Source organism: Oncorhynchus clarkii, chromosome 23 (assembly GCF_045791955.1).
Source record: "Oncorhynchus clarkii lewisi isolate Uvic-CL-2024 chromosome 23, UVic_Ocla_1.0, whole genome shotgun sequence".
In the NCBI taxonomy this organism is placed as follows: Eukaryota; Metazoa; Chordata; class Actinopteri; order Salmoniformes; family Salmonidae; genus Oncorhynchus; species Oncorhynchus clarkii.
In genome coordinates this window covers 40,033,362-40,059,853 of record NC_092169.1, presented here as the reverse complement: position 1 = coordinate 40,059,853, position 26,492 = coordinate 40,033,362, and the positions used below count along the sequence as shown (strand labels likewise).

At 43.4% G+C, this 26,492-nt stretch overlaps 1 protein-coding gene and 1 pseudogene across 5 annotated transcripts in view; one reads left to right on the top strand and one right to left on the bottom strand.

Moving 5' to 3' along the window:
* The window catches only part of LOC139381674 (monocarboxylate transporter 4-like), a 98,764-nt gene that overhangs the window by 6,874 nt on the left and 65,398 nt on the right, over window positions 1-26,492 (bottom strand). Inside the window, exons 1-2 of one of the 5 annotated variants that reach the window (XM_071125362.1) lie at window positions 18,118-18,165; window positions 295-573 (exon numbers count right to left, since the gene is read on the bottom strand). In XM_071125362.1, coding sequence (XP_070981463.1) covers window positions 295-517 — 223 coding nt within the window. In that variant the 5' untranslated portion in view covers window positions 518-573; window positions 18,118-18,165. Of the gene's footprint in view, window positions 1-294; window positions 614-10,530; window positions 10,633-18,117; window positions 18,166-26,492 lie in introns of those variants that run through there. The other 4 variants (XM_071125361.1, XM_071125363.1, XM_071125359.1 and 1 more) reach the window with 4 other exon arrangements.
* Window positions 23,178-26,492, top strand: part of LOC139381290 (coiled-coil domain-containing protein 57-like) — a 49,508-nt pseudogene continuing 46,193 nt past the window's right edge.

Below are 26,492 nucleotides of genomic sequence, written 5' to 3'. Positions count from 1 at the left end.
TAGCTGCTGCCCTGGCAGGCACTACTGGGGATCCATAATAAACCCCAGGAAGAGTAGCTGCTGCCTTGGCAGGAACTACTGGGGATCCATAATAAATACAAATACCTAGTAAAATAAAATGACATACATGAAGATCCTGTCAGTTTGGTGTAGACTCTGGAGGTTGTAACGCCCAGGTCTGACACCTTCTCTACTCTTTCTTGTACTGTCTCACCATTGGGAAAACACTTCAGTTGGATATACACAATACCAGTATGCACGTATGCATGTATGTATGCATGCGTGTGTGTGTACCTGTGCCATAGAGCATGGCCAACAGTATAGAAGAAATCCATGCACAGTCGCTATATCCCACTCCGAACTCCCTGATCAATTCCTTGAAAAACACACTGACAGCCTTGGGGAAGGCATAGGAGAACCCAGTGATGACAAACCCTCCGGCCAGCACGGCCCAGCCCCACCCTCCGTCTGGCGCCTTCACATCACTAGGCTCATCGTCTACCACGGCTCCTCCCATGATGCTCTCTGCTAGGAGATTCCCTCAACCTTCTGTCCCGTCAGCTTGGGTCAGAACTGAGAGAGAAGAGACGTAGATGTAGACAGTAATAGAGAAGTGGGTAACATCAGGGTTAGACACACAGTGTATAAGGGAGGGTCAAGTTATTACTACAAGTTATGAAATTGGGGCACCAGTCCATTATTGGTCTTCAAAGTATAACTCCATAAGACTAAAACATTAGTAATACTTGGTAGTGAGCCGTTAGGTCTGTCTGGTACCAGAAACAACACTCTTGTAAAAAACACATTTGTTGAAAGATAACAAATACACCACAGATGATACAGAATAAAGGAGTGGCGTTTTGGGATTTTCAATAAAGTGAAGGCTACTGTAGTTAACAATAAAACAGCATGGATACAACACTTGGCAATAGACCGAGGCCTAGAATTTAAGAGTTGGGAAATAATGGCTTGTCTGTGGTACATAAGATAATATTTTAGCAATGTGTATCAATTATCAATAGGCAGAATCATAAGATAAGGCCTACAGCTTAACGCCAACAAGCAAAGAAAGACAGTCAGGTTGTGTGCATATTTATCTGTGTTGAACTCTGGGATCTTCTCAGGGGCTCTGGTACACATTCCAAAGTTCTTCCTTCCATATAAATCCATAAAGTGGCGAGGACTCAATGTCCTAAGTGTGTCTATCAAGAGCTTAGCCCAAAAACATATTTGTGTGCTACAGAGGTCATCCAGGAGGGGGTCCCCTATGGGACATGGACAGTTTGACAACAATTGAATAAAGGCATTCACAGTATTTTATAGTTCTAGGGATGGTTCGACTCAGCCTCTGATTGGCCGAGCTTCAGGTCAGTCCTTCCATTTGAGTCACAGTGTGAAAGAAGGTGTGACTGAGTTAGGTCATGTTCATAACAATGATGTCCATAACTGGCTGTACCTTCTTGGTGCAGTCACAGAACCTGTTTCAATGTTCATGTCATTTCCTTGTGTTTCCGTGGATACCAAAATTGACATAGATCATGATTTTTTTTTATTTTTAAGTTATTACTATCTGAAATAAAAATGTACACGAAGCATAGTGAAAGACATAGCATAGTAACACAATGATATCGGACATTCTCAAAAGGACACTCAGAGCCAAAGAGTAGGAAATGTAAGGTTTTGGCACTCTGTGTCCTTTGGGGAAGAGAATGTAAGGTTTTCAGTAAGGTTCAAACTCTTATTATTGTAGCAGTCTGGTCCCATGTTGTTTTCCAGGGACTACATTCTGCAACATCTGGTTGTTGTGCAAAGTAGAAGGGTTTCCATTGATAAAGGCCATTTGCTGCCTGGTCCAAGGCTAGTTCCATTGTTATTCAATGGTGCCATTTGGGTGGCTGTAATCTCAATTTGAAAGGGGGGGGACAGAAGAGGTCTTTCTCTGTGTGTTCCTGGATGAGCTGAAACCAATGAAGAACTATAACAGCAAATCAAAACAAGGAGACATCCTGTTCCAGCACCCACACCCTGCAGAAAAGACACAGCAGCGTCCTCCACAGTACACAAAAAAAGCGCGCAGACTTTCACATCAATTGCCCTACGTCAATGGGACACTTCTGGGAAAATTCAGATCTGCAGTTAGACTATTGGTTATATACTCCTTCAGTGTCTATTAGCCCTCTGATCTCTCATTTATTTCTTTAGTACAGAAAAAAGGTTTGTAGCCAAGGTATTACACAATATCTGTGATAGTCCAGGAAGTTGCTTTTTATTTTAATATTTCACCTTTATTTAACCAGGTAGGCCAGTTGAGAACAAGTTCTCATTTGCAACTGCGACCTGGCCAAGATAAAGCAAAGCGACAGAGTTACAAACAAACGTACAGTCAATAACACAAAATAAAATAAAGATTTTTCTATTTATGTTCCCTTGTGTGCAAATGTAGACAATAAATAGGCAAAATAATTACAATTTAGCATTAGCACTGGAGTGATAGATGTGCAAGTAGAAACACTGGGGTGCAAAAGAACAAGAGGATAAGTAACAATATGGGGATGAGGTAGTTGGATGGGCTATTTACAGATTGGCTATGTACAGGTACAGTGATCGGTAAGCTGCTCTGACAGCTGATGCTTAAATTTAGAGAGGGAGATAAGTCTCCAGCTTATTTTTTAGATTTTTTGCAATTCGTTCCAGTCATTGGCAGCAGAGAACTGGAAGGAAAGGCGGCCAAAGGAAGTGTTGCTAACACTGCTGGAGCGAGTGTTGCGGGTGGGTGTTGCTATGATGACCAGTGAGCTAAGATAAGGCGGGGCTTTACCTAGCAAAGACTTATAGATGACCTGGATCCAGTGGGTTTAGCGACAAATATGTAGTGAAGGCCAGCCAACGAGAGCATACAGGTCGCAGTGGTAGGTAGTATTTGGTTGCAAAACAGATGGCACTGTGATAGACTGCATCCAATTTGCTGAGTAGAGTGTTGGAGGCTATTTTGTAAATGACATCACCAAAGTCAAGGATCGGTAGGATGGTCAGTTTTACGAGGGTATGTTTGGCAGCATGAGTGAAAGAAGCTTTGTTGCGAAATAGGAAACCGATTCCAGATTTACTTTTGGATTAGAGATGCTTAATGTGAGTCTGGAAGGAGAGTTTAGAGTCTAGCCAAACACCTATGTATTTGTAGATGTCTACATATTCTAAGTCAGAACCGTCCAGAGAAGTGATGCTAGTCAGGCGGGAGGGTGTGGGCAGCAAATCGGTTGAAGAGCATGCACTTAGTTTTACTAGCATTTAAAAGCAGTTGGAGGCCACGGAAGGAGTGTTGTATGGCGTTGAAGCAAATTTGGAGGTTTGTTAGCACAGTGTCCAAAGAAGGGCCAGAAGTATACAGAATGGTGTCTTCTGCGTAGAGGTGGATCAGAGAATCACCAGCAGCAAGAGCGACATGATTGATATATACAGAGAAAAGAGTCGGCCCGAGAATTGAACCCTGTGGCACCACCATAGAGACTGCCAGAGGTCCGGATAACAGGCCCTCCGATTTGACTCACTGAACTCTATCAGAGAAGTAGTTGAACTGTCCCAGTAGCCAACAGCAGTCTCTTATACAAGGAGGCTGCAGTGAAACGGTCTCAGGGAGGGTAGCCGAGGGGATGACTGTTTCATATTTTAGGTTATTACCTGCCGAGGGGGGGATAAACTTTGTGGAGGCCAGGATCATTCCCAAGGAGGCAAATCACAGATGTGGCACATCATTGTGCACGTTATGTTACACATCATGAAATATATTGATACAAATTACAGACAGTAGCCTATAAGTAGCAAAATATAAATCAATTAATTGAATATGAAATGCATTTCAAATCAAATCAAATCAAATTTTATTTGTCACATACACATGGTTAGCAGATGTTAATGCGAGTGTAGCGAAATGCTTGTGCTTCTAGTTCCGACAATGCAGTAATAACAAGTAATCTAACTAACAATTCCAAAACTACTGTCTTGTACACAGTGTAAGGGGATAAAGAATATGTACATAAGGATATATGAATGAGTGATGGTACAGAGCAGCATAGGCAAGATACAGTAGATGGTATCGAGTACAGTATGTACAAATGAGATGAGTATGTAAACAAAGTGGCATAGTTTAAAGTGGCTAGTGATACATGTATTACATAAGGATGCAGTCGATGATATAGAGTACAGTATATACGTATGCATATGAGATGAATAATGTAGGGTAAGTAACATTATATAAGGTAGCATTGTTTAAAGTGCTAGTGATATATTTACATCATTTCCCATCAATTCCCATTATTAAAGTGGCTGGAGTTGAGTCAGTGTCAGTGTGTTGGCAGCAGCCACTCAGTGTTAGTGGTGGCTGTTTAACAGTCTGATGGCCTTGAGATAGAAGCTGTTTTTCAGTCTCTCGGTCCCAGCTTTGATGCACCTGTACTGACCTCGCCTTCTGGATGATAGCGGGGTGAACAGGCAGTGGCTCGGGTGGTTGATGTCCTTGATGATCTTTATGGCCTTCCTGTGACATCGGGTGGTGTAGGTGTCCTGGAGGGCAGGTAGTTTGCCCCCGGTGATGCGTTGTGCAGACCTCACTACCCTCTGGAGAGCCTTACGGTTGAGGGCGGTGCAGTTGCCATACCAGGCGGTGATACAGCCCGCCAGGATGCTCTCGATTGTGCATCTGTAGAAGTTTGTGAGTGCTTTTGGTGACAAGCCGAATTTCTTCAGCCTCCTGAGGTTGAAGAGGCGCTGCTGCGCCTTCTTCACGATGCTGTCTGTGTGAGTGGACCAATTCAGTTTGTCTGTGATGTGTATGCCGAGGAACTTAAAACTTGCTACCCTCTCCACTACTGTTCCATCGATGTGGATAGGGGGGTGTTCCCTCTGCTGTTTCCTGAAGTCCACAATCATCTCCTTAGTTTTGTTGACGTTGAGTGTGAGGTTATTTTCCTGACACCGCACTCTAAGGGCCCTCACCTCCTCCCTGTAGGCCATCTCGTCGTTGTTGGTAATCAAGCCTACCACTGTTGTGTCGTCCGCAAACTTGATGATTGAGTTGGAGGCGTGCGTGGCCACGCAGTCGTGGGTGAACAGGGAGTACAGGAGAGGGCTCAGAACGCACCCTTGTGGGGCCCCAGTGTTGAGGATCAGCGGGGAGGAGATGTTGTTGCCTACCCTCACCACCTGGGGGCGGCCCGTCAGGAAGTCCAGTACCCAGTTGCACAGGGCGGGGTCGAGACCCAGGGTCTCGAGCTTGATGACGAGCTTGGAGGGTACTATGGTGTTGAATGCAGAGCTGTAGTCGATGAACAGCATTCTCACATAGGTATTCCTCTTGTCCAGATGGGTTAGGGCAGTGTGCAGTGTGGTTGAGATTGCATCGTCTGTGGACCTATTTGGGCGGTAAGCAAATTGGAGTGGGTCTAGGGTGTCAGGTAGGGTGGAGGTGATATGGTCCTTGACTAGTCTCTCAAAGCACTTCATGATGACGGATGTGAGTGCTACGGGGCGGTAGTCGTTTAGCTCAGTTACCTTAGCTTTCTTGGGAACAGGAACAATGGTGGCCCTCTTGAAGCATGTGGGAACAGCAGACTGGTATAGGGATTGATTGAATATGTCCGTAAACACACCGGCCAGCTGGTCTGCGCATGCTCTGAGGGCGCGGCTGGGGATGCCGTCTGGGCCTGCAGCCTTGCGAGGCCTGCAGCCTTGCGAGGGTTAACGCGAGGGTTAACACGTTTAAATGTCTTACTCACCTCACCTTTCACAGTGATTGACATAGGCCTATACTGTTTATATGTTAATTAAGTCAGTTTGAATAATATTTAGCCTACGTTGCTCGTTTGTGTCAATTGCAGCTCTGGAAGAGAGAATCAACACTACAGTGGTGAAAGTGGAGTGGGGTCATGTTTTCTGTGATTTATATTCATAAATGTATTTTTTTTACTAAAATACATCTCTCTCCCAAAGGGCTTTATTGGCAAGGGAAACATGTTTACATTGCCAAAGCAAGTGAAATAAACAATCAGAAATTAACAGTAAACATTACACTCAAAAGGTTTCAAAGGAAGAGACATTTCAAATGTCATTATGGCTATGTAGTGTTGTAACGAGGACAAAAGGGAAAATAAATAAACAAATATGGGTCTGTAGTCAAAAATATCTAGAAAATAGCATAGCTCAACTAGGTTGGCGCTCTCCCTCCTGCCTTCCCTCCCACTTCTCTCCTAAAAAGCTGATGACGTCAGAGAGATACGCTTGTTTTTGTGAGGAAACATCTAAAAATAACAGGAATTTCGCAATATGAAAAGCGTATACTAAAATACGACGTCATGTCTCAAAATGTATATGCATCTTACCTCTATATTGTTTTATGTCCTCCTGATTTGAGAAGAAAGATGACGAGTTCAACGGTGAGCCGGTCAGTGCCACGACTTCCGGCGCCGACAGAGATGGCCGCCTCGCTTCGCGTTCCTAGGAAACTATGCAGTTTTTTGTTTTTTTACGTGTTATTTCTTACATTAGTACCCCAGGTCATCTTAGGTTTCATTACATACAGTCGAGAAGAACTACTGAATATAAGATCAGCGTCAACTCACCATCAGTACGACCAAGAATATGTTTTTCGCGACGCGGACGCGGATCCTGTGTTCTGCCTTACAAACAGGACAACGGAGTGGATCCTATGCAGCGACCCAAAAAAACGACTCCGAAAGAGAGGGAAACGAGGCGGTCTTCTGGTCAGACTCCGGAGACGGGCACACTGTGCACCACTCCCTAGCATTCTTCTTGCCAATGTCCAGTCTCTTGACAACAAGGTTGATGAAATCCGAGCAAGGGTAGCATTCCAGAGGGACATCAGAGACTGTAACGTCCTTTGCTTCACTGAAACATGGCTCACTGGAGAGACTCTATCCGAAGCAGTGCAGCCAACGGGTTTCTCCACGCATCGCGCTGACAGAAACAAACATCTTTCTGGTAAGAAGAGGGGCGGGGGCGTATGCCTCATGGCCAACGTGACATGGTGTGATGAAAGAAACATACAGGAACTCAAATCCTTCTGTTCACCTGATTTAGAATTCCTCACAATCAAATGTAGACCGCATTATCTACCAAGAGAATTCTCTTCGATTATAATCACAGCCGTATATATCCCCCCCCAAGCAGACACATCGATGGCTCTGAACGAACTTTATTTAACTCTCTGCAAACTGGAAACGATTTATCCGGAGGCTGCATTCATTGTAGCTGGGGATTTTAACAAGGCTAATCTGAAAACAAGACTCCCTAAATTTTATCAGCATATCGATTACGCAACCAGGGGTGGAAAGACCTTGGATCATTGTTACTCTAACTTCCGCGACGCATATAAGGCCCTGCCCCGCCCCCCTTTCGGAAAAGCTGACCACGACTCCATTTTGTTGATCCCTGCCTACAGACAGAAACTAAAACAAGAGGCTCCCACGCTGAGGTCTGTCCAACGCTGGTCCGACCAAGCTGACTCCACACTCCAAGACTGCTTCCATCACGTGGACTGGGAGATGTTTCGTATTGCGTCAGATAACAACATTGACGAATACGCTGATTCGGTGTGCGAGTTCATTAGAACGTGCGTTGAAGATGTCGTTCCCATAGCAACGATTAAAACATTCCCTAACCAGAAACCGTGGATTGATGGCAGCATTCATGTGAAACTGAAAGCGCGAACCACTGCTTTTAATCAGGGCAAGGTGTCTGGTAACATGACCGAATACAAACAAATCCCTCCGCAAGGCTATCAAACAAGCTAAGCGCCATTCCATAGACAAAGTAGAATCTCAATTCAACGGCTCAGACACAAGAGGCATGTGGCAGGGTCTACAGTCAATCACGAAATACAGGAAGAAATCCAGCCCAGTCACGGACCACGATGTCTTGCTCCCAGGCAGACTAAATAACTTTTTTGCCCGCTTTGAGGACAATACAGTGCCACTGACACGGCCTGCAACGAAAACATGCGGTCTCTCCTTCACTGCAGCCGAGGTGAGTAAGACATTTAAACGTGTTAACCCTCGCAAGGCTGCAGGCCCAGACGGCATCCCCAGCCGCGCCCTCAGAGCATGCGCAGACCAGCTGGCCGGTGTGTTTACGGACATATTCAATCAATCCCTATACCAGTCTGCTGTTCCCACATGCTTCAAGAGGGCCACCATTGTTCCTGTTCCCAAGAAAGCTAAGGTAACTGAGCTAAACGACTACCGCCCCGTAGCACTCACATCCGTCATCATGAAGTGCTTTGAGAGACTAGTCAAGGACCATATCACCTCCACCCTACCTGACACCCTAGACCCACTCCAATTTGCTTACCGCCCAAATAGGTCCACAGACGATGCAATCTCAACCACACTGCACACTGCCTTAACCCATCTGGACAAGAGGAATACCTATGTGAGAATGCTGTTCATCGACTACAGCTCGGCATTCAACACCATAGTACCCTCCAAGCTCGTCATCAAGCTCGAGACCCTGGGTCTCGACCCCGCCCTGTGCAACTGGGTACTGGACTTCCTGACGGGCCGCCCCCAGGTGGTGAGGGTAGGCAACAACATCTCCTCCCCGCTGATCCTCAACACTGGGGCCCCACAAGGGTGCGTTCTGAGCCCTCTCCTGTACTCCCTGTTCACCCACGACTGCGTGGCCACGCACGCCTCCAACTCAATCATCAAGTTTGCGGACGACACAACAGTGGTAGGCTTGATTACCAACAACGACGAGACGGCCTACAGGGAGGAGGTGAGGGCCCTCGGAGTGCGGTGTCAGGAAAATAACCTCACACTCAACGTCAACAAAACTAAGGAGATGATTGTGGACTTCAGGAAACAGCAGAGGGAACACCCCCCTATCCACATCGATGGAACAGTAGTGGAGAGGGTAGCAAGTTTTAAGTTCCTCGGCATACACATCACAGACAAACTGAATTGGTCCACTCACACAGACAGCATCGTGAAGAAGGCGCAGCAGCGCCTCTTCAACCTCAGGAGGCTGAAGAAATTTGGCTTGTCACCAAAAGCACTCACAAACTTCTACAGATGCACAATCGAGAGCATCCTGGCGGGCTGTATCACCGCCTGGTATGGCAACTGCACCGCCCTCAACCGTAAGGCTCTCCAGAGGGTAGTGAGGTCTGCACAACGCATCACCGGGGGCAAACTACCTGCCCTCCAGGACACCTACACCACCCGATGTCACAGGAAGGCCATAAAGATCATCAAGGACATCAACCACCCGAGCCACTGCCTGTTCACCCCGCTATCATCCAGAAGGCGAGGTCAGTACAGGTGCATCAAAGCTGGGACCGAGAGACTGAAAAACAGCTTCTATCTCAAGGCCATCAGACTGTTAAACAGCCACCACTAACACTGAGTGGCTGCTGCCAACACACTGACACTGACTCAACTCCAGCCACTTTAATAATGGGAATTGATGGGAAATGATGTAAATATATCACTAGCACTTTAAACAATGCTACCTTATATAATGTTACTTACCCTACATTATTCATCTCATATGCATACGTATATACTGTACTCTATATCATCGACTGCATCCTTATGTAATACATGTATCACTAGCCACTTTAAACTATGCCACTTTGTTTACATACTCATCTCATTTGTACATACTGTACTCGATACCATCTACTGTATCTTGCCTATGCTGCTCTGTACCATCACTCATTCATATATCCTTATGTACATATTCTTTATCCCCTTACACTGTGTACAAGACAGTAGTTTTGGAATTGTTAGTTAGATTACTTGTTATTACTGCATTGTCGGAACTAGAAGCACAAGCATTTCGCTACACTCGCATTAACATCTGCTAACCATGTGTATGTGACAAATAAAATTTGATTTGATTTGATTTGCCTTAATTCTCTCACAGCATCTGGCCTAGCTGACGCAATACTATTTTACAGATTAAAAAAAAACTTTTGTCCTCCATTGATTTACCCGCCCTAATTTTGACCATCCTACAAGAGTAAAAACTCCAATAACATTTAGTTTATGATAGAGACATGCGGTTTGGACCATTGGTTTTCTTAGAGGAGTATCTGCACAATGAACACATTTGACCTGTTGGTCAAAAGATGCGTTTGATTGGACACCTTATCACTATTCAATAATGCAACCAAACCATATTACACTCTTTAAAAATGCAAAGAGGTGGGTGGGGCTGGCTTAAGAGGGTGTGCACAACGCTGAATGGGTGTAGACAAAGGAGAGCTCTCCAGTAGTACAAAAACATTCAAAAGGCCATTTTCTTAACAGTGTGGTTACAAGTTTGTCAACAGAATTACTTTCCACTAAAAAGCCATCTACACATTCAGGAATACTTTTTTTGCCAGCAAGTGACAGAATAAATACAACTTGAATATTGTTGATAATCTATCGACACTGATTAATAAATGTTTTTTTTTTTAAATCAAAGTAAACATCAGATTCCACAGCATTGAATCTATAGCAAATCACCTACCCTTGATGCAGCTGTAACTCTCTGAATGGGATGTGAGGTGCACGTCTGCTGTATGAACTACTCCAGTGTCGCATGTAGCCGCCTGGCTCCCAACCAACAGGCAAACATACACTTCTCCCCTAGCCCCACCTCTATAACCGGGTATCCCAACCCCTCGTGCTCCATGCAGCATTCAGCCAGTACCCCACTATCAGCTCTCCTAAAATAAGATTGACATTTCCCATCCCAGGACACATGCACGATTACTAGGATCACTTTCTCTGTGGATAACAGGCAACGCTGTACAGGCGGGAAACATTCAGACCTTTAACGAAGAGGGGTGCACTGTTACCGTGTTGCTCACATTGCCTAGAAGGCCGTGTCAGTTTGGGATTGGACATCCCACGGCATCAAGATCGAATGCTTTCCTGCTAGACCTTCTGCCAGGCCAAACTGACATACACCACATTTGCAAACACATTCTCTCACACACCTGTGGCACTGATCCTTGTAGACCACTGATTGGCTATGACAGAGTACTGATGTCTGTTCAGAATATTCAGGGCTAAAGATACAGTGGGACCAGGCAGGTTGTGTCACAGGCTGGATGTGTTTCCCCTCTACACCAACACTATAGCTAACAGTATGGGTCTGGCACAGGACAAGCCTTAGGACCTGTTATTTTATCATCGGGGCTTCCAGAAGCCAACAAGTACCAGCCAACCATATCCATGTGGCATTACTGTCTCTCTTGACTTCAGGAATACGTTTCCTGCCAAAGCAGTGAACATCTGTTGAACCCTGAATCCTAAACCAGTAGTTAACTTACAGCACAATGTAATGATTAAGAGTGAGAGTATTCCATTCATGGCTTGGATGACCAAGCACACAAAACACTACAATCTCGGTCACCTAACTACTGTTCTAGACCTTCTTGGACTGAAGAATGTAGGCACACCTGGACATCTCAGAATATATATAGTTAATTTACAAAGTATTCCCTTGCCTTTTTCCACATTTTGTTAAGTTACAGCCTTGTTCTAAAATGTATTACATTATTCTACACACAATACCACATAATGACAAAGTGAAAACAGAGCAAATTTATATTTAAAAAAAAAAACTGAAGTATTCAGACCCTTTGCTATGAGACTCGAAATTAAGCTCAGGTGCATCCTGTTTCCATTGATCATCCTTGAGATGGTTCTTCAACCATATTGGATTCCACCTGTGGTAAATTCAATTGACTGGACATGATTTAGAAAGGCACACAACTGTCTATACATCGTCCCACAGTTGACAGTGCAAAAACCAAGCCACGAGTTCAAAGGAATTGTCCGTAGAGGTCCGAGACAGGATTTTGTTGAGGCACAGATCTGGGGAATGGTACCAAAACATTTCTGCAGCATTGAAGGTCCCCAAGAACACAGTGGCCTACATCATTATTAAATGGAAGAAGTTTGGAACCACCATGACTCTTCCTCTTATGCCAGAGGTAGCCTAGTGGTTAGAGCATTGGGCCAGTAACTGAAAGGTTGATAGATCGAATCCCCGAGCTGACAAGGTTCTTGTCAACCTTCCGGTTACAAGTCCAACGCTCTAACCACTAGGCTACCCTGCAAATAAATTTGTCAACATTTCTAAAAGCCTGTTTTTACTTTGTCATTATGGGGTATTGTGTGTCGATTGACGGAGGGGGGGGGGGGGGGGGGGGCGATTTCATCAATTTTAGAATAAGGCTGTAACATAACAAAGTCAAGGGGTCTGAAAGCATTCCGAATGCACTGTATGTTCTGTACACTGTAAAAAAATGTGTTGAATCAACTTAAAGCTAGAATCCTTACTTGAAACAATAACACTGCAGACACCACGCCTCTGTTTTGATAAAAAGATGAGGGATAGGCCTGGAGAAATGTAACCACTCTCAAATTTATAAAACAGAGCAATGGATGCAAGGACTGACTATGCATGAAATCAAAATGATAGTTGAAGCCATGTTGAGGCTATACATTGTTTACAAACATTGGGGTAAAACAAGCATATTTTGGGTTCTGATGGGGTACGACAGTTGAAGTAAGCTTGAGGCAAGTATAAGATAGTGGCTTGCGAAAGTATTCACACCCTTGGCATTTTCCTATTTTGTTGCCTTACAACCAGGAATTAAAATGTATTTTTTGGAGGTTTGTATCATTTGATTTACACAACATGCCTATCACTCTAAAGATGTACAAATATTTTCTTGGGTGAAATAAACAAGAAATAAAACCCCCAAAAAACAGAACTTGAGCATGCATAACTATTCACCCCCCCCCCCCCCCCCCCTTCCCCCCCCAAAGTCAATACTTTCTAGAGCCACCTGTTGCAGCTGCAAGTCTCTTGGGGTATGTCTCTATAAGCTTGGCACATCTAGCCACTGGGATTTTTGCCCATTCTGCAAGGCAAAACTGCTCCAGTTCCTTCAAGTTGGATGGGTTCCGCCGGTGTAATGCAATCTTTAAGTCATACCACAGATTCTCAATTGGATTGAGGTCTGGGCTTTGACTAGGCCATTCCAAGACATTTAAATGTTCCCCCTTAAAACCACCCGAGTGTTGCTTTAGCAGTATGCTTAGGGTCATTGTCCTACTGAAAGGTGAACCTCCATCCCACTCTCAAGGAAGACTGAAACAGGTTTCCTTCAAGAATTTCCCTGTATTTAGCGCCATCCACCATCCCTTCAATTCTGACCAGTTTCCCAGTCCCTGCAGATGAAAAACATCCCCACAGCATAATGCTGCCACCACCATGCTTCGCAGTGGGGATGGTATTCTCGGGGTGATGCGGTGTTGGGATTGCACCAGACATAGCGTTTTCCTTGATGGCCAAAAAGCTCAATTTTAGTATCATCTGACCAGAGTACCTTCTTCCATGTTTGGGGAGTCTCCCACATGCCTTTTGGCGAACACCAAATGTGTTTGCTTTTTATTTTTCTTCAAGCAATGGCTTTTTTCTGGCCACACTTCCATAAAGCCCAGGTCTGTGGAGTGTACGGCTTAAAGTGGTCCTAAGGACAGATACTCCAATCTCCGCTGTGGAGCTTTGCAGCTCCTTCAGGGTTTTCTTTGGTCTCTTTGTTGCCTCTCTGATTAATGCCCTCCTTGCCTGGTCTGTGAGATTTGGTGGGCGGCCCTCTTTTGGCAGGTTTTTTTGTGGTGCCATATTCTTTCCATTTTGTAATAATGGATATAAAATGATGCTCCGTGGGATGTTCAAAGTTTCTGATATTTTTTTATAACCCAACCCTGATCTGTACTTCTCCACAACTTTGTCCCTGACATGTTTGGAGAGCTCCTTGTTCTTCATGGTGCTGCTTGCTTGGTGGTGCCCCTTGCTTAGTGGTGTTGCAGACTCTGGGGTCTTTCAGAACAGGTGTTTATATACTGAGATCATGTGACACTTAAATAAAGTCCACCTGTGTGCAATCTAACTAATTATGTGACTTCTGAAGGTAATTGGTAATTGGGGCTTCATAGCAAAAGGGGGTGAATACATACGCACGCACCACTTTTCCGTTTTTGTATTTTTTGAAACAAGTTTTTTTTGTTCATTTCACTTCACCAATTTTGACTATTTTGTGTATGTCCATTACATGAAATCCAAATAAAAAACATTTAAATTACAGGTTGTAATGCAACAAAATTGTAAAAATGCCAAGGGGATGAAGATTTTTGCAAGGCACTGTATATTCTTCAAGAATCAATGGATATATATTTAATCTATAACTCCAAAAATGGATGTAGCAACCAAGGATTCTAGCTTTAAAATATCAAGGCAACAAGCTGCAACAGGATTGTGAGCTTGCTCAACAAAATAGTATTGCATTTGATTTAACATACAATTTTAAGGCAACCAAACGCAATAGGATTGTTTATATGAGCAATAGGAGTTTGCGCAACAATTGGACATATAGCTGAACCAACTTTCAGTTGAGTGAACATACAATTCAACCATATTTTCATATTTCCCAGGGTGCCTTGCCTTTCGAGTGAACTGAAGTTACTTACCACCCATTACTTTATTTGTTAGCGACAGAAACATGGTTGTTGTATTCAATGGTTCTTAGGCCAGGGCATTCACCACGTGATTGTCTAAGTGAATATGTCATCATAAAAATGTAACTACGACAATACATAACATAAGGTCTTTCTTTGAGGACCTCATTACACCCTAACATAGTGGTCTGAAACTCCTGGTGTACAAGCCACATCAAGCCTGGAAGTGACATTACACTGGCTTGCAGTGATGTGTAATTCCTATTGGAATACAGTCATTGAGGATATTCAACAATATGACATTTTAAAATAATCTGCATTGAGAAAGAAATATTTTGATGTGTCCTTTTGGTCTGTTTTGCCCTGTAGTTGCTGCCAATCTGGAAACCTTTGTTAAGGCCTCCAAGCACCAAACATTCATTAATAAGCTGTCGTGTGTAAACCTGCTTGCACCAATCCCATGTACTGTAGTTACAGCTAGTGTGAAATACAAACCCCTACCCCTCAATGAATTTGATTAATTAATCCATTCAGATTACGGTAGCATTTACTCTTTTTTTAACAGTCAATAAAGTAAATGAAACAGTATTGTACGGTGTGTCATTACACAGTACTTGCTTTGATACTGTATTTCATATTGCAGTACACCTAGGGGAATTCTAATACAGTAACTTACAACTAGCTGTAAATTACTGTCAAATTCACTCTCTCCTTTACAGTATAGGCTATAGCCTAGTTGAGAATTCTCAACTCCACAATATGTAAATCACACCTCATGGAGTTGAGTGGCGATGGGTTTTGGCGGAGTGTACCTCCAACTATACTGAACAAAAAATAAAAATGTAACATGCAACAATTTCAAAAGGTTTTCCAGAGTTCCAGTTCATATACTGAAATCAGTCAATTGAAATACATTCATTAGGCCCTAATCTATGGATTCACATGACTGGGAATATAGATGTGCATCTGTTGGTCACAGATACCGTAAAACAAAAGGTAGGGGGTGTGGATCAGAAAAACAGTCAGTACCTGGTGGGACCACCATTTGCCTCATGCAGTGTGACACATTTCCTTTGCATAGAGTTGATCAGGTAGTTGATTGTGGGCTGTGGAATGTTGTTCCACTCCTCTACAATGGCTGTCCAAAGTTACTGTATATTGTCGGGAACTGGAACACGCTGTCGCACACGTTGATCCAGAGAATCCTAAACATGCTCAATGGGTGACATGTCTGGTGAGTATGCAAGCCATGGTAGAACTGGGACATGTTGAGATTCCAGGAATTGTGGACAGATCTGTGACATGGGGCTGTGCATTATGCTGAAACATGAGGGGATGGCGGCGGATCAATGGCACGACAATGAGCTTCAGGAGCAGGTATCTCTGTGCATTGAAATTTCTATCGATAAAATGCAATTGTGTTAGTTGTCCACCCGCCAATACCATTAACCCCATGCCACCATGGGGAACTTTGTTAACAACGTTGACATCAGCAAACCACTAGCCCACATAACGCCATAAACGATGTCTGTGGTTGTGAGGCCGGTTTGACATACTTCCAAGTTCTCTAAAATGACATTAACGGCTTATGGTAGAGAAATTAACATTAAATTCTCTGGCAACAGCTCTGGTGGACATTCATGCAGTCAGAATGCCGATTGCACGCACCCTCAAAACATCTGTGGCATTGTGCTGTATGAAAAAACTGCACATTTTAGAGTGAGTGGGACACGATAGTGTGTCCCACCCGGCAAACCCCTTTTTTTTACGCTACTGCTACTCTCTGTTCATCATATATGCATAGTCACTTTAACCATACCTCCATGTACATACTACCTCAATCAGCCTGACTAACCGGTGTCTGTATGTAGCCTCGCTACTGTATATAGCCTGTCTTTTTATTTCTTTACCTACCTATTGTTCACCTAATAGCTTTTTTTGCACTATTGGTCAGAGTCTGTAAGTAAGCATTTCACTGTATTTGGCGCACGTGACAAATATACTTTGATTTGTCCCCAGCACATGGTGAACCTGTGTAATGATCATGCGGTTTAAACAGCTTCTTGATATGCCACAACTATCAGGTGGATGGATTATCTTGGCAAAAGTGAAATGTGCACTAACAGGGATGTAAAGAAGAGAAATAAAGAAGAGAAATAGAAGTGTTTATTTCCTATTTCTCCTAAGATATACATTCATGATGTATATTGTTGACACTATGTATTGGTCAATGAGAGGCTTTGAAGCCACCGGTCGGCCATATTGTCACTACCCAGAAGAAGCAGTCGTCCATAGGAATGAATGGAATTCTACAGTATTTACATTCAAATGTTTCAAGGATTGCAGTGGGAACAGTAACATTTGTACTTTCTAAAAATGATACATGTTTTTATATATTTTACATTTTTTGTGTTCAACCTGCATAATATAATGTAAAAATTATGTATTAAGATGTCTAATAAAAAAACATGTCAAAAACAAATTTAGATATTAATAAATGCATTTCTATAGCTTCTAAAATCTGTTTTACAACTGTGGGTGAGTGCCAAGATGGCGGCGCGGTGTTTTTAAAACAGCGCCCCCGTCAGTAATTTAGTGTATATATAAATCATTGATAAACATCCTACCGTAATATGTTAAATACCATCAGTTTCTGATATGGAACTTCACCTATTTGACTTTGCATAAAAACACATCTTCCTATCACAACAACCTGTTTGGCTACTAAAACTCATCACATCTACTAGTCTGAAGACCCGACGTTGAATTGCATTGAATTCTACGTTAGGCATAAATGCGCGTTTGGATCATTAAAGTTTCACAACCTCTACAAGCCATTATGTTGAATAAAATTATATTTTAACTTACTTCAACGGTTGGCCGTGTGGTTGGTCCTTTTGCATGTAGGAATGTGAGACAATATATACACAGGAAAGTATAATTACATCAATTTTTCAAAGCGCTGCTTGTGAGTTCATATTTCTATCACCCGAAGCATGGCACAACATGAAAATACATGCATGAGACCCATGCATACTTTCCGAGCTCTGTGCATGCTTCAGGTGGTAGAAATCTGGACACATTACCAGCCCTTTGAAAAGTTGATGTAATTATACTTTCCTGTTGATATATTCTCACATTCTTACCTGCAAAAGGACCAACCACACGGACAAACGATAAAGTACGTTAAAATATAATTTAATTCAACATTCTTGCTTGTAGAGGTTGTGAGATGAAACGTACTTGATCCAAACGCTCATTTATGACTGACATTGAATAAATCCAAAGCAATTCAACGTCTGGTCTTTAGGCTACACAGCTACAGTTGTGCAAAAATGACCATAGGGGCATACAGACAAAAAAATAATAAGTCATGCAATATGGATATGAAGTGATGACTTTGTATTAAAGCTCTTATAATGAAGCTTTATAATAAGCACCACTGAATGAGGCTGCAAGTCACGATTTATCGACAAAACGGACCTCAGCAATCGGTGACATACAAAATTATCAACGGGTATGGAACTTCAATCATGCCCATGTTCAGCAGTTGCCTAATGATCAGGGTTGTTCATACCTGAGGATGCTTTGTCTTCTGGTCCGGACCATGCGTTCACGCCTCCTTCTCGTGCGCGTTTTTTATTTTAGGGAATGATCTAGGGAATTTGCGTAAGAGGGCTCGGTCCTAAAGCCCTCCATTTTCACATATTTATTCCATGTCTGTGGGTTATACATTGGTATGATACCCATTTGTCGGAGGTAGCTAAATGTTGTGTAATAATTTTTTGTCATTGTGGGCAGGACTTTACTTTTTGTTCTTCACAAACCAATTTTGTACATGGAATAATTACACAGATGGACAACGCCAGGGTTTCCATAGAAACATGCGATCAAGTTTGCATTCAACGCTTTGTTTACATGCTAACGGTGATACATTTATAGCTAAATATATATATTTTTGCATCATGTAGCCTAGGAGCTATATTAGTTGCATGCTGTCGAGGTAGCGTTAGCCAACCACCTGCTAGCTTAGCCCTCCTAATGTAGCTAACATCAGCTACGAATTTCTGCTGGCAGTATCTGTGTATCTGTATGTGTATCTGAAATGTATGTCTCTCTCTTTCTCGCTCTCTCTCTCACTCTGTTTGAGTAATGTTGAAATCAAATTGTGTTAGTCACATGCGCCCGAATACAACCTTACAGTGAAATGCTTACTTACGAGCCCCTAACCGACAATGCAGTTTAAAAAAAATACGGATAAGAATAAGAAATAAAAGTAACAAGTAATTAAAGAGCAGCAGTAAAATAGCGAGACTATATACAGGGGGGTACAGAGTCAGTGTGCAGGGGCACCGGTTAGTTGAGGTAATATGTACATGTAAGTAGAGTTATTAGAGTGACTATGCATAGATGATTACAACAGAGAGTAGCCGTGGTGTAAAAGGGGGGGAGGGGGTTGTAATGTAATGTTGTATTATTTATTATGTATCTCATGACTCAGCTAGAGAGGCTACAGCCCCGTCGATGAGAATGGGGGCGTGCTCGGTCCTCCTTTTCTTGTAGTCCACAATCATCTCCTTTGTTTTGATCACGTTGAGGGAGAGGTTCTTATCCTGGCACCACATGGCCAGTTCTCTGACCTTCTCCCTATAGGCTGTCTCATCGTTGTCGGTGATCAGGCCTACCACTGTTGTGTCGTTGGCATGCAGTCCTGGGCCATGCAGTCCTGGGTGAACAGAGAGTACAGGAGGGGACTGAGCACGCACCCCTGAAGGGCCCCGTGTTGAGGATCAGAGTGGCAGATATGTTGTTATGACCATCCTTTCAAAGCACTTCATAGCTACAGACGTGTAGCTTTGTCTATGGGTCGGTAGTCATTTAGGCAGGTTACCTTAGTGTTCTTGGGCACAAGGACTTTGGTGGTCTGCTTGAAACATGTCGGTATTACACACTCAAGTGTGTAAATTTTGCACGCCCAATTTTTCAGTTTTTGATTTGTTAAAAAAGTTTGAAATATCCAATAAATGTCGTTCCACTTCATGATTGTGTCCCACTTGTTGTTGATTCTTCACAAAAAAATACAGTTTTATATCTTTATGTTTGAAGCTTGAAATGTGGCAAAAGGTCGCAAAGTTCAAGGGGGCCGAATACTTTCGCAAGGCACTGTATATAAAAAAATCTCAGTTTACATTGCCGCGTTACGTTAAGTAGTTCCAAAACATCCGGTGATTTTGCAGAAAGCCACATCAATTTACAGAAATACTCATAATAAACATTGATAAAAGATACAACCATTATGCATGGAATTATAGATACACTTCTCCTTAATGCAACCGCTGTGTCAGATTTAAAAAAAACTTTACAGAAAAAGCCCACCATGCTAGAATCTGAGTACAGCGCTCAGAGACCAAAACAACCCAAACAGATATCCGGGATGTTGTGTAGTCAACAGAAGTCAGAAAAAGCATTATAAATATTCACTTACCTTTGATGATCTTCATCAGAATGCAATCCCAGGAATCCCAGTTCCACAATAAATTTTTGTTTTGGTCAATAATGTCCATCATTTATGTCCAAATACCTCCTTTTGTTAGCGCGTTCAGTTCACAAATCCAAATTCATGACGCGCGATCACTATGAGCAGACGAAAAGTCAAAAAGTTCCGTTACAGTCCATAGAAACATGTCAAACGATGTATAGAATCAATCTTTAGGATGTTTTTAACATAAATCTTCAATAATGTTCCAACCGGATAATTCCTTTGTCTGTACCTTTGGCTACAGAGCTCGCACTCACGTGAATGAGCATGGCCAGCTCGTGGCTCTCTGGCAGACCTCTGACTCATTCGCCCGCAATTCACAGTAGAAGCATCAAACAAGGTTCTAAAGACTGTTGACATCAAGTGGAAGCCTTGGGAAGTCCAATATGACCAATATCCCACTGTATCTCCGATAGGCAATGAGTTGAAAAGCTACAAACCTCAGATTTCCCACTTCCTGGTTGGATTTTTTCTCAGGTTTTTGCCTGCCATATGAGTTCTGTTATACTCACAGACATCATTCAAACAGTTTTTTGAAACGTCCAAGTGTTTTCTATCCAAATATACTAATAATATGAATATCTTAGCTTCTGGGACTGAGTAGCAGGCAGTTTACTCTGGGCACCTTATTCATCCAAGCTACTCAATACTGCCCCCAGCCATAAGAAGTTAATGACCGAGTCACTGGTGCTTCCGGCTTTAGTTTTTGCTTCTAATCAGGAATCAGGAGGATATAATTATGTTCAGATTTGCCAAATGGAGGGCGAGGGAGAGCTTTGTATGCGTCTCTGTGTGAAGAGTAAAGGTGGTCTAGAGTTTTTTTCCCCCTCTGGTTGCACATGTAACATGCTGGTAGAAATGAGTTCAAACGGATTTAAGTTTCCCTGTATTAAAGTCCCTGGCCACTAGGAGCTCTGCTTCTGGATGAGCTTTTTCCTGTTTACCTATGGCCTTATACAGCTCATTGAGTGTGGACTTAGTGCCAGCATCGGTTTGTGGTGGTATATACACAGCTACTAAAAATATAGATAACAATTCTCTTGGTAAATAGTGTGGTCTACAGCTTATCATGAGATACTCTACCTCAGGTGAGCAAAACCTTGAGACTTCCTTAATATTTGATTTCGTGCACCAGCTGTTGTTTACAAATATACACAGTCACCCCTTATCTTGCTGTTCTATCTTGCTGGTGCAGCGTAAATCCCACCAGCTGTATTCTTTCCATGTCGTCCTTCAGCCACGACTCTGTGAAACATACTGTAAGATATTACAGTTAATGTCCCGTTGGAAGGATATTCGTGACCGTAGCTCGTCTATTTCGTTATCCAATGATTGTACATTGGCTAATAGGACTGATGGTAGAGGCAGATTAACCACTCGCCTTCGGATCCTTACATGGCACCCCAACCTACGTCCCCGATGTCTCTCTCTCCTGCGAATAACGGGGATGAGGTTCTTGTCAGGTGTCTGAAGTAAATCCTTCGCGTCCGACTCGTTAAAGAAAAAATCTTTGTCCAGTATGAGGTGGGTAATCGCTGTCCTGATATCCAGAAGCTCTTTTCGGTCATAAGAGACGGTGGCAGAAACATTATGTACAAGATAAGTTACAAATAACGTGAAAAAACACATACAATAGCACAATTGGTTAAGAGCTCGTAAAACGGCAGCCAACTCCTCCAGCGCCATTGGTATCCATGATTTGGAAAGGGACACACCCGTCTATATAAGATCCCACTGTTGATAGTTCATGTCAGAGCAAAAACCAAGCCATGTGGTCGAAGGAATTGTCAACAGAGCTCCGAGACAGGATTGTGTCGAGGCACAGATCTGGGGCAAGGTACCAAAAAAGTTCACAGTGGCCTCCATCATTCTTAAATGGAAGAAGTTTGGAACCACCAAGACTCTTCCTAGAGCTGGCCGCCCGGCCAAACTGAGCAATCAGGGGAAAAGGGCCTTGGTCAGGGAGGTGACCAAGAACCTAATGGTCACTCTGACAGAGCTCTATAGTTCCTCTGTGGAGATGGGAGAACCTTCCAGAAAGACAACAATCTCTGCAGCACTCCACCAATCAGGCCTTTATGGTGGAGTGGCCAGACGGAAGCCACTCCTCAGTAAAATGCACATGACAGCGCGCTTGGAGTTTGCCAGAAGGCACCTAAAGGTCTCTCTGACCATAAGAAACAAGATTCTCTGGTCTGATGAAACCAAGATGGAACTCTTTGGCCTGAATGCCAAGCATCACATTTGGAGAAAACCTGGCACCATCCCTACGGTGAAGCATGGTGGTGGCAGCATCATTCTGTGGGGATGTTTTTCAGGGGCAGGGACTGGGAGACAAGTCAGGATCGAGGCAAATATGATCAGAGCAAAGTACAGAGTACTTGAGGAAAATCTACTCCAGAGCGCTCAGGACATCAGATTAAGGTGAAGGTTCAACACAGGAGTGGCTTCGTGACAAGTCTCTAAATATCCTTGAGTGGCCCAGCCAGATGAAAGGGTCTGAATAGTTAGGTAAATGTATTATTTCATTTAAAAAAAATGTAAATAAATTAGCAAACATTTATAAAAACCTATTTTTGCTTTGACATTATGGGTTATTGTGTGTACATTTATGAGGGGGAAAATAAACTATTGAATCCATTTTAGAATAAGGCTGTAACCTAACAAAATGTGGAAAAAGTCAAGGGGTCTGAATACTTCCCGAAGGCACTGTAAGTGATTTGAAGTTTTAACTGTCTAAGACTGTCACTTTGCCTGAAATATGTGAAAGCCCTCTCCATGTTTCCTCCGTGTTCTCAATTTTGAGAGGTCATCTAGTGTCATGGTGGTTTCAGTGACCAGTGTAAGTGTATTTCCTGATGTCATGGTGGTGTCAGTGACCGGTGTAAGTGTATTTCCTGATGTCATGGTGGTGTCAGTGACCGGTGTAAGTGTATTTCCTGATGTCATGGTGGTGTCAGTGACCGGTGTAAGTGTATTTCCTGATGTCATGGTGGTGTCAGTGACCGGTGTAAGTGTATTTCCTGATGTCATGGTGGTGTCAGTGACCAGTGTAAGTGTATTTCCTGATGTCATGATGGCTTTTGCATCCAGTGTGCATGTGTACCTTCCAGTGCCATGAAGGCTTCGGCCTCTTGTGAGTGACTGTATGTGTGTGTCCTCTTTCTGTGACTCAGCGCTCAGGCTGGTGACATTCAGAAGCAGAGAGAGGAGTACGAAAGCATGAAATGAGATCTCCAACATAAGGCCCAGGAGGTGGAGGGAGAGCTGGCTATACAGAACCAGGTACACAAACACACACATACACACACACACACACACACACACACACACACACACACATACTTGACAAGGGAAGTGGGAAGGTGCAGTGGTAGGCTACTCTCTAGTTTTAACATAAGAGTGTCATCATGTTTTCACTACATCAGCCAGATGGGAGAGACCTTTACATCCACAACCTAGACAAAAGAGCAGTTAATCTACCTTGATTAAATCAGTCAATCACCATTAGACCACCTTCCTACCAAGCCTATGTGTGTTTCTGTGTGTATGTGCGAGCGTACATGTGTGTGTGGTATTTCAGTCTAAACTATGTGGCATGCAGTGTGTCCTGCTGCTGGCTGTTGTCCTGGCTCTTTGCTGTGTCACTCAATCTCTAGATAAAATACACATTTTTGAGCTGCAGTGTATGTGTATATTTGTCTGACTGTGTGTATGATTGTCTGTGTGTGGGTCTGTGGTGTGTCTGTATGTGTGTTTGTGTGTGTAGTTGTCTGCGTGCGGGTCTGTGGGTGAGTGTGTGTTTCCCAAATCTGTGAGGTAAGGAGAGAAGGTGCTAACACCTGCTGTGATGAATGAGGTTGGGTGAGGCTAGCTGGTCTGCTGGTGCTGGCTCTGTCTATGGAGTCTAGAATAGGTCAGCTTGAAATATACCTTCCGTGGAGGTCTGTATGGGCTGCCGAAACCTCATCAACAATTCATCATCCTCTATTTAACTACTATGACACATCCAGATGAATTTGAGGAATTCTTTATACGTTAATCTCCAAGGATTTTCTCTCTATCCATCACATGTTCAGGAGATGATGACAGACTTTGATAATGAAATGGGGCAGGGAGAGCATGAGTTCAACCTGAGGATGGATCTTTAAAGACTGCTGAACAATTAATCAAATGGCCACCCGGACTATTTACATTGACCCCACCTTTTTTATTTTGTTTATAAGTAAATATTTTAACAACTCTATTTCTGCATTGTTGGTTAAGGGTTTGTAAGTCTGCATTTTACAGTAAGGTCAACACCTGTTGTATTCGGCGCATGTGACAAATACAATTTGATTTGATTTGAGATGAGATGAGAGCCATGGTCCAGTCTCACAAACTCAGGGTAAGGAGCAGGTGTGGAAAACTGCTGAATAAGATGGGATGATACGTGCTGATCCCTGACAAGCGCAAGTGTCTGTGTGTGTCTCTCCCCAGGCGAAGCTGCTCTCTAAGGAGACAGAGGTCCACTCCCAGGCCCAGGCTGTGGAGGCCCTGAAGGCCTCAGAGGATCTCTGTCAGCACACACAGCTACAGCACAGAGACTGGGAGATAAAGGACATCACCTCCGTCAAGGACGCACTTAAAATGATTCATGCCAGCCTTATATCCCATTGTCATTTCAAAGGAGCTAGAAGACAAACTAAAAGCTATGCAGACCAAGAGGAAGAGAGAGAAGGAGAGAGGAAGAGAGAGGAAGAGAAATAGGAAGGGAGAGGAGGGGAGAGGAGGAGAGAGGAAGAATTATACAATAAGAAGGGAGTCCTAGATCTTACCACTACTACTATACAAATGCAACAGACAGAGGCACAAAGACAGACCAATTAGCAGCATAGGAGTAGAAGTCCTAGACTAATGGTGGTCTATTGGATGGTGTCTTGATGTTCCCATCTGTAGGCATGATGAATTGGACCGGGAAGTGTGTGAGAGAGAGGCTCAGCTGGATGCATTACGGGACGCTTACAGAGAACAGCTACAACTGGCGGAGACAGATACCGATCGTCTACGGTCACAACTGGACGCTATGCCAACACACACACACGCAGGCCCCGGAGAGACCACAAGGAAATACTGCGAAACAGACACACACACAGTGTCTCACCTGTCTATGTGTGTATGTGTGTGTTTATTCTGTGTTAACTGGGTCTGTGTTTTGACTGTGAGTGTGTGTGTTTTATCCATGATGTGTGTTTTTTTCTGGTCCAAGGCCCTGGATGATCACAGTGTTTGTACATGCTCAGAGTGTGTGAGAGTGTGTGGTATGAGGTCTTCAGCTTTCCCACACGGCCCGAAATGTATAAATTATATATTTTCTAAACAGAGACCAGTTCCCAATGAACCAGACGACAGTCAGACCTGTTCCGAATGAACCAGACGACAGTCAGACCTGTTCCGGATGAACGTCAGACCTATTCCGAATGAACCAAACGACAGTCAGACCTGTTCCAAATTAACCAGACGACAGTCAGACCTGTTCCAAATTAACCAGACGACAGTCAGACCTGTTCCAAATTAACCGGACGACAGTCAGACTTGTTCCGAATGAACCGGGTGACAGTCAGACCTGTTCCGAATGAACCGGGTGACAGTCAGACTTGTTCCGAATGAACCGGGTGACAGTCAGACTTGTTCCGAATGAACCGGGTGACAGTCAGACTTGTTCCGAATGAACCGGGTGACAGTCAGACCTGTTCCGAATGAACAAGACGACAGTCAGACCTGTTCTGAATTAACCGGACAACAGTCAGACCTGTTCGAATGAACCGGGTGACAGTCAGACTTGTTCCGAATGAACCGGGTGACAGTCAGACTTGTTCCGAATGAACCGGGTGACAGTCAGACCTGTTCCGAATGAACAAGACGACAGTCAGACCTGTTCCGAATGAACAAGACGACAGTCAGACCTGTTCCAAATTAACCAAACGACAGTCAGACCTGTTCCAAATTAACCAAACGACAGTCAGATTTGTTCCAAATTAACCAAACGACAGTCAGACCTGTTCCAAATTAACCAAACGACATTCAGACTTGTTCCAAATTAACCAAACGACAGTCAGACCTGTTCCAAATTAACCAAATGACAGCCAGACCTGTTCTGAATGAACCGGGTGACAGCCAGACCTGTTCCGAATGAACCGGGTGACAGCCAGACCTGTTCAGAATGAACCGGGCGACAGCCAGACCTGTTCCGAATGAACCAGACGACAGCCAGACCTGTTCCGAAAGGCCCATGGAAAAATAAACCCATGCTGATTTGGCCTACTTGTCCTTAAAAACTGTCTATAACAATTACTAAAAAACTATTAGTTGTGTTTGGATGTGTAGCCTGTGGTTCAAAACTTTATAGCCTATTGTTTTATTGGTTTGTACAA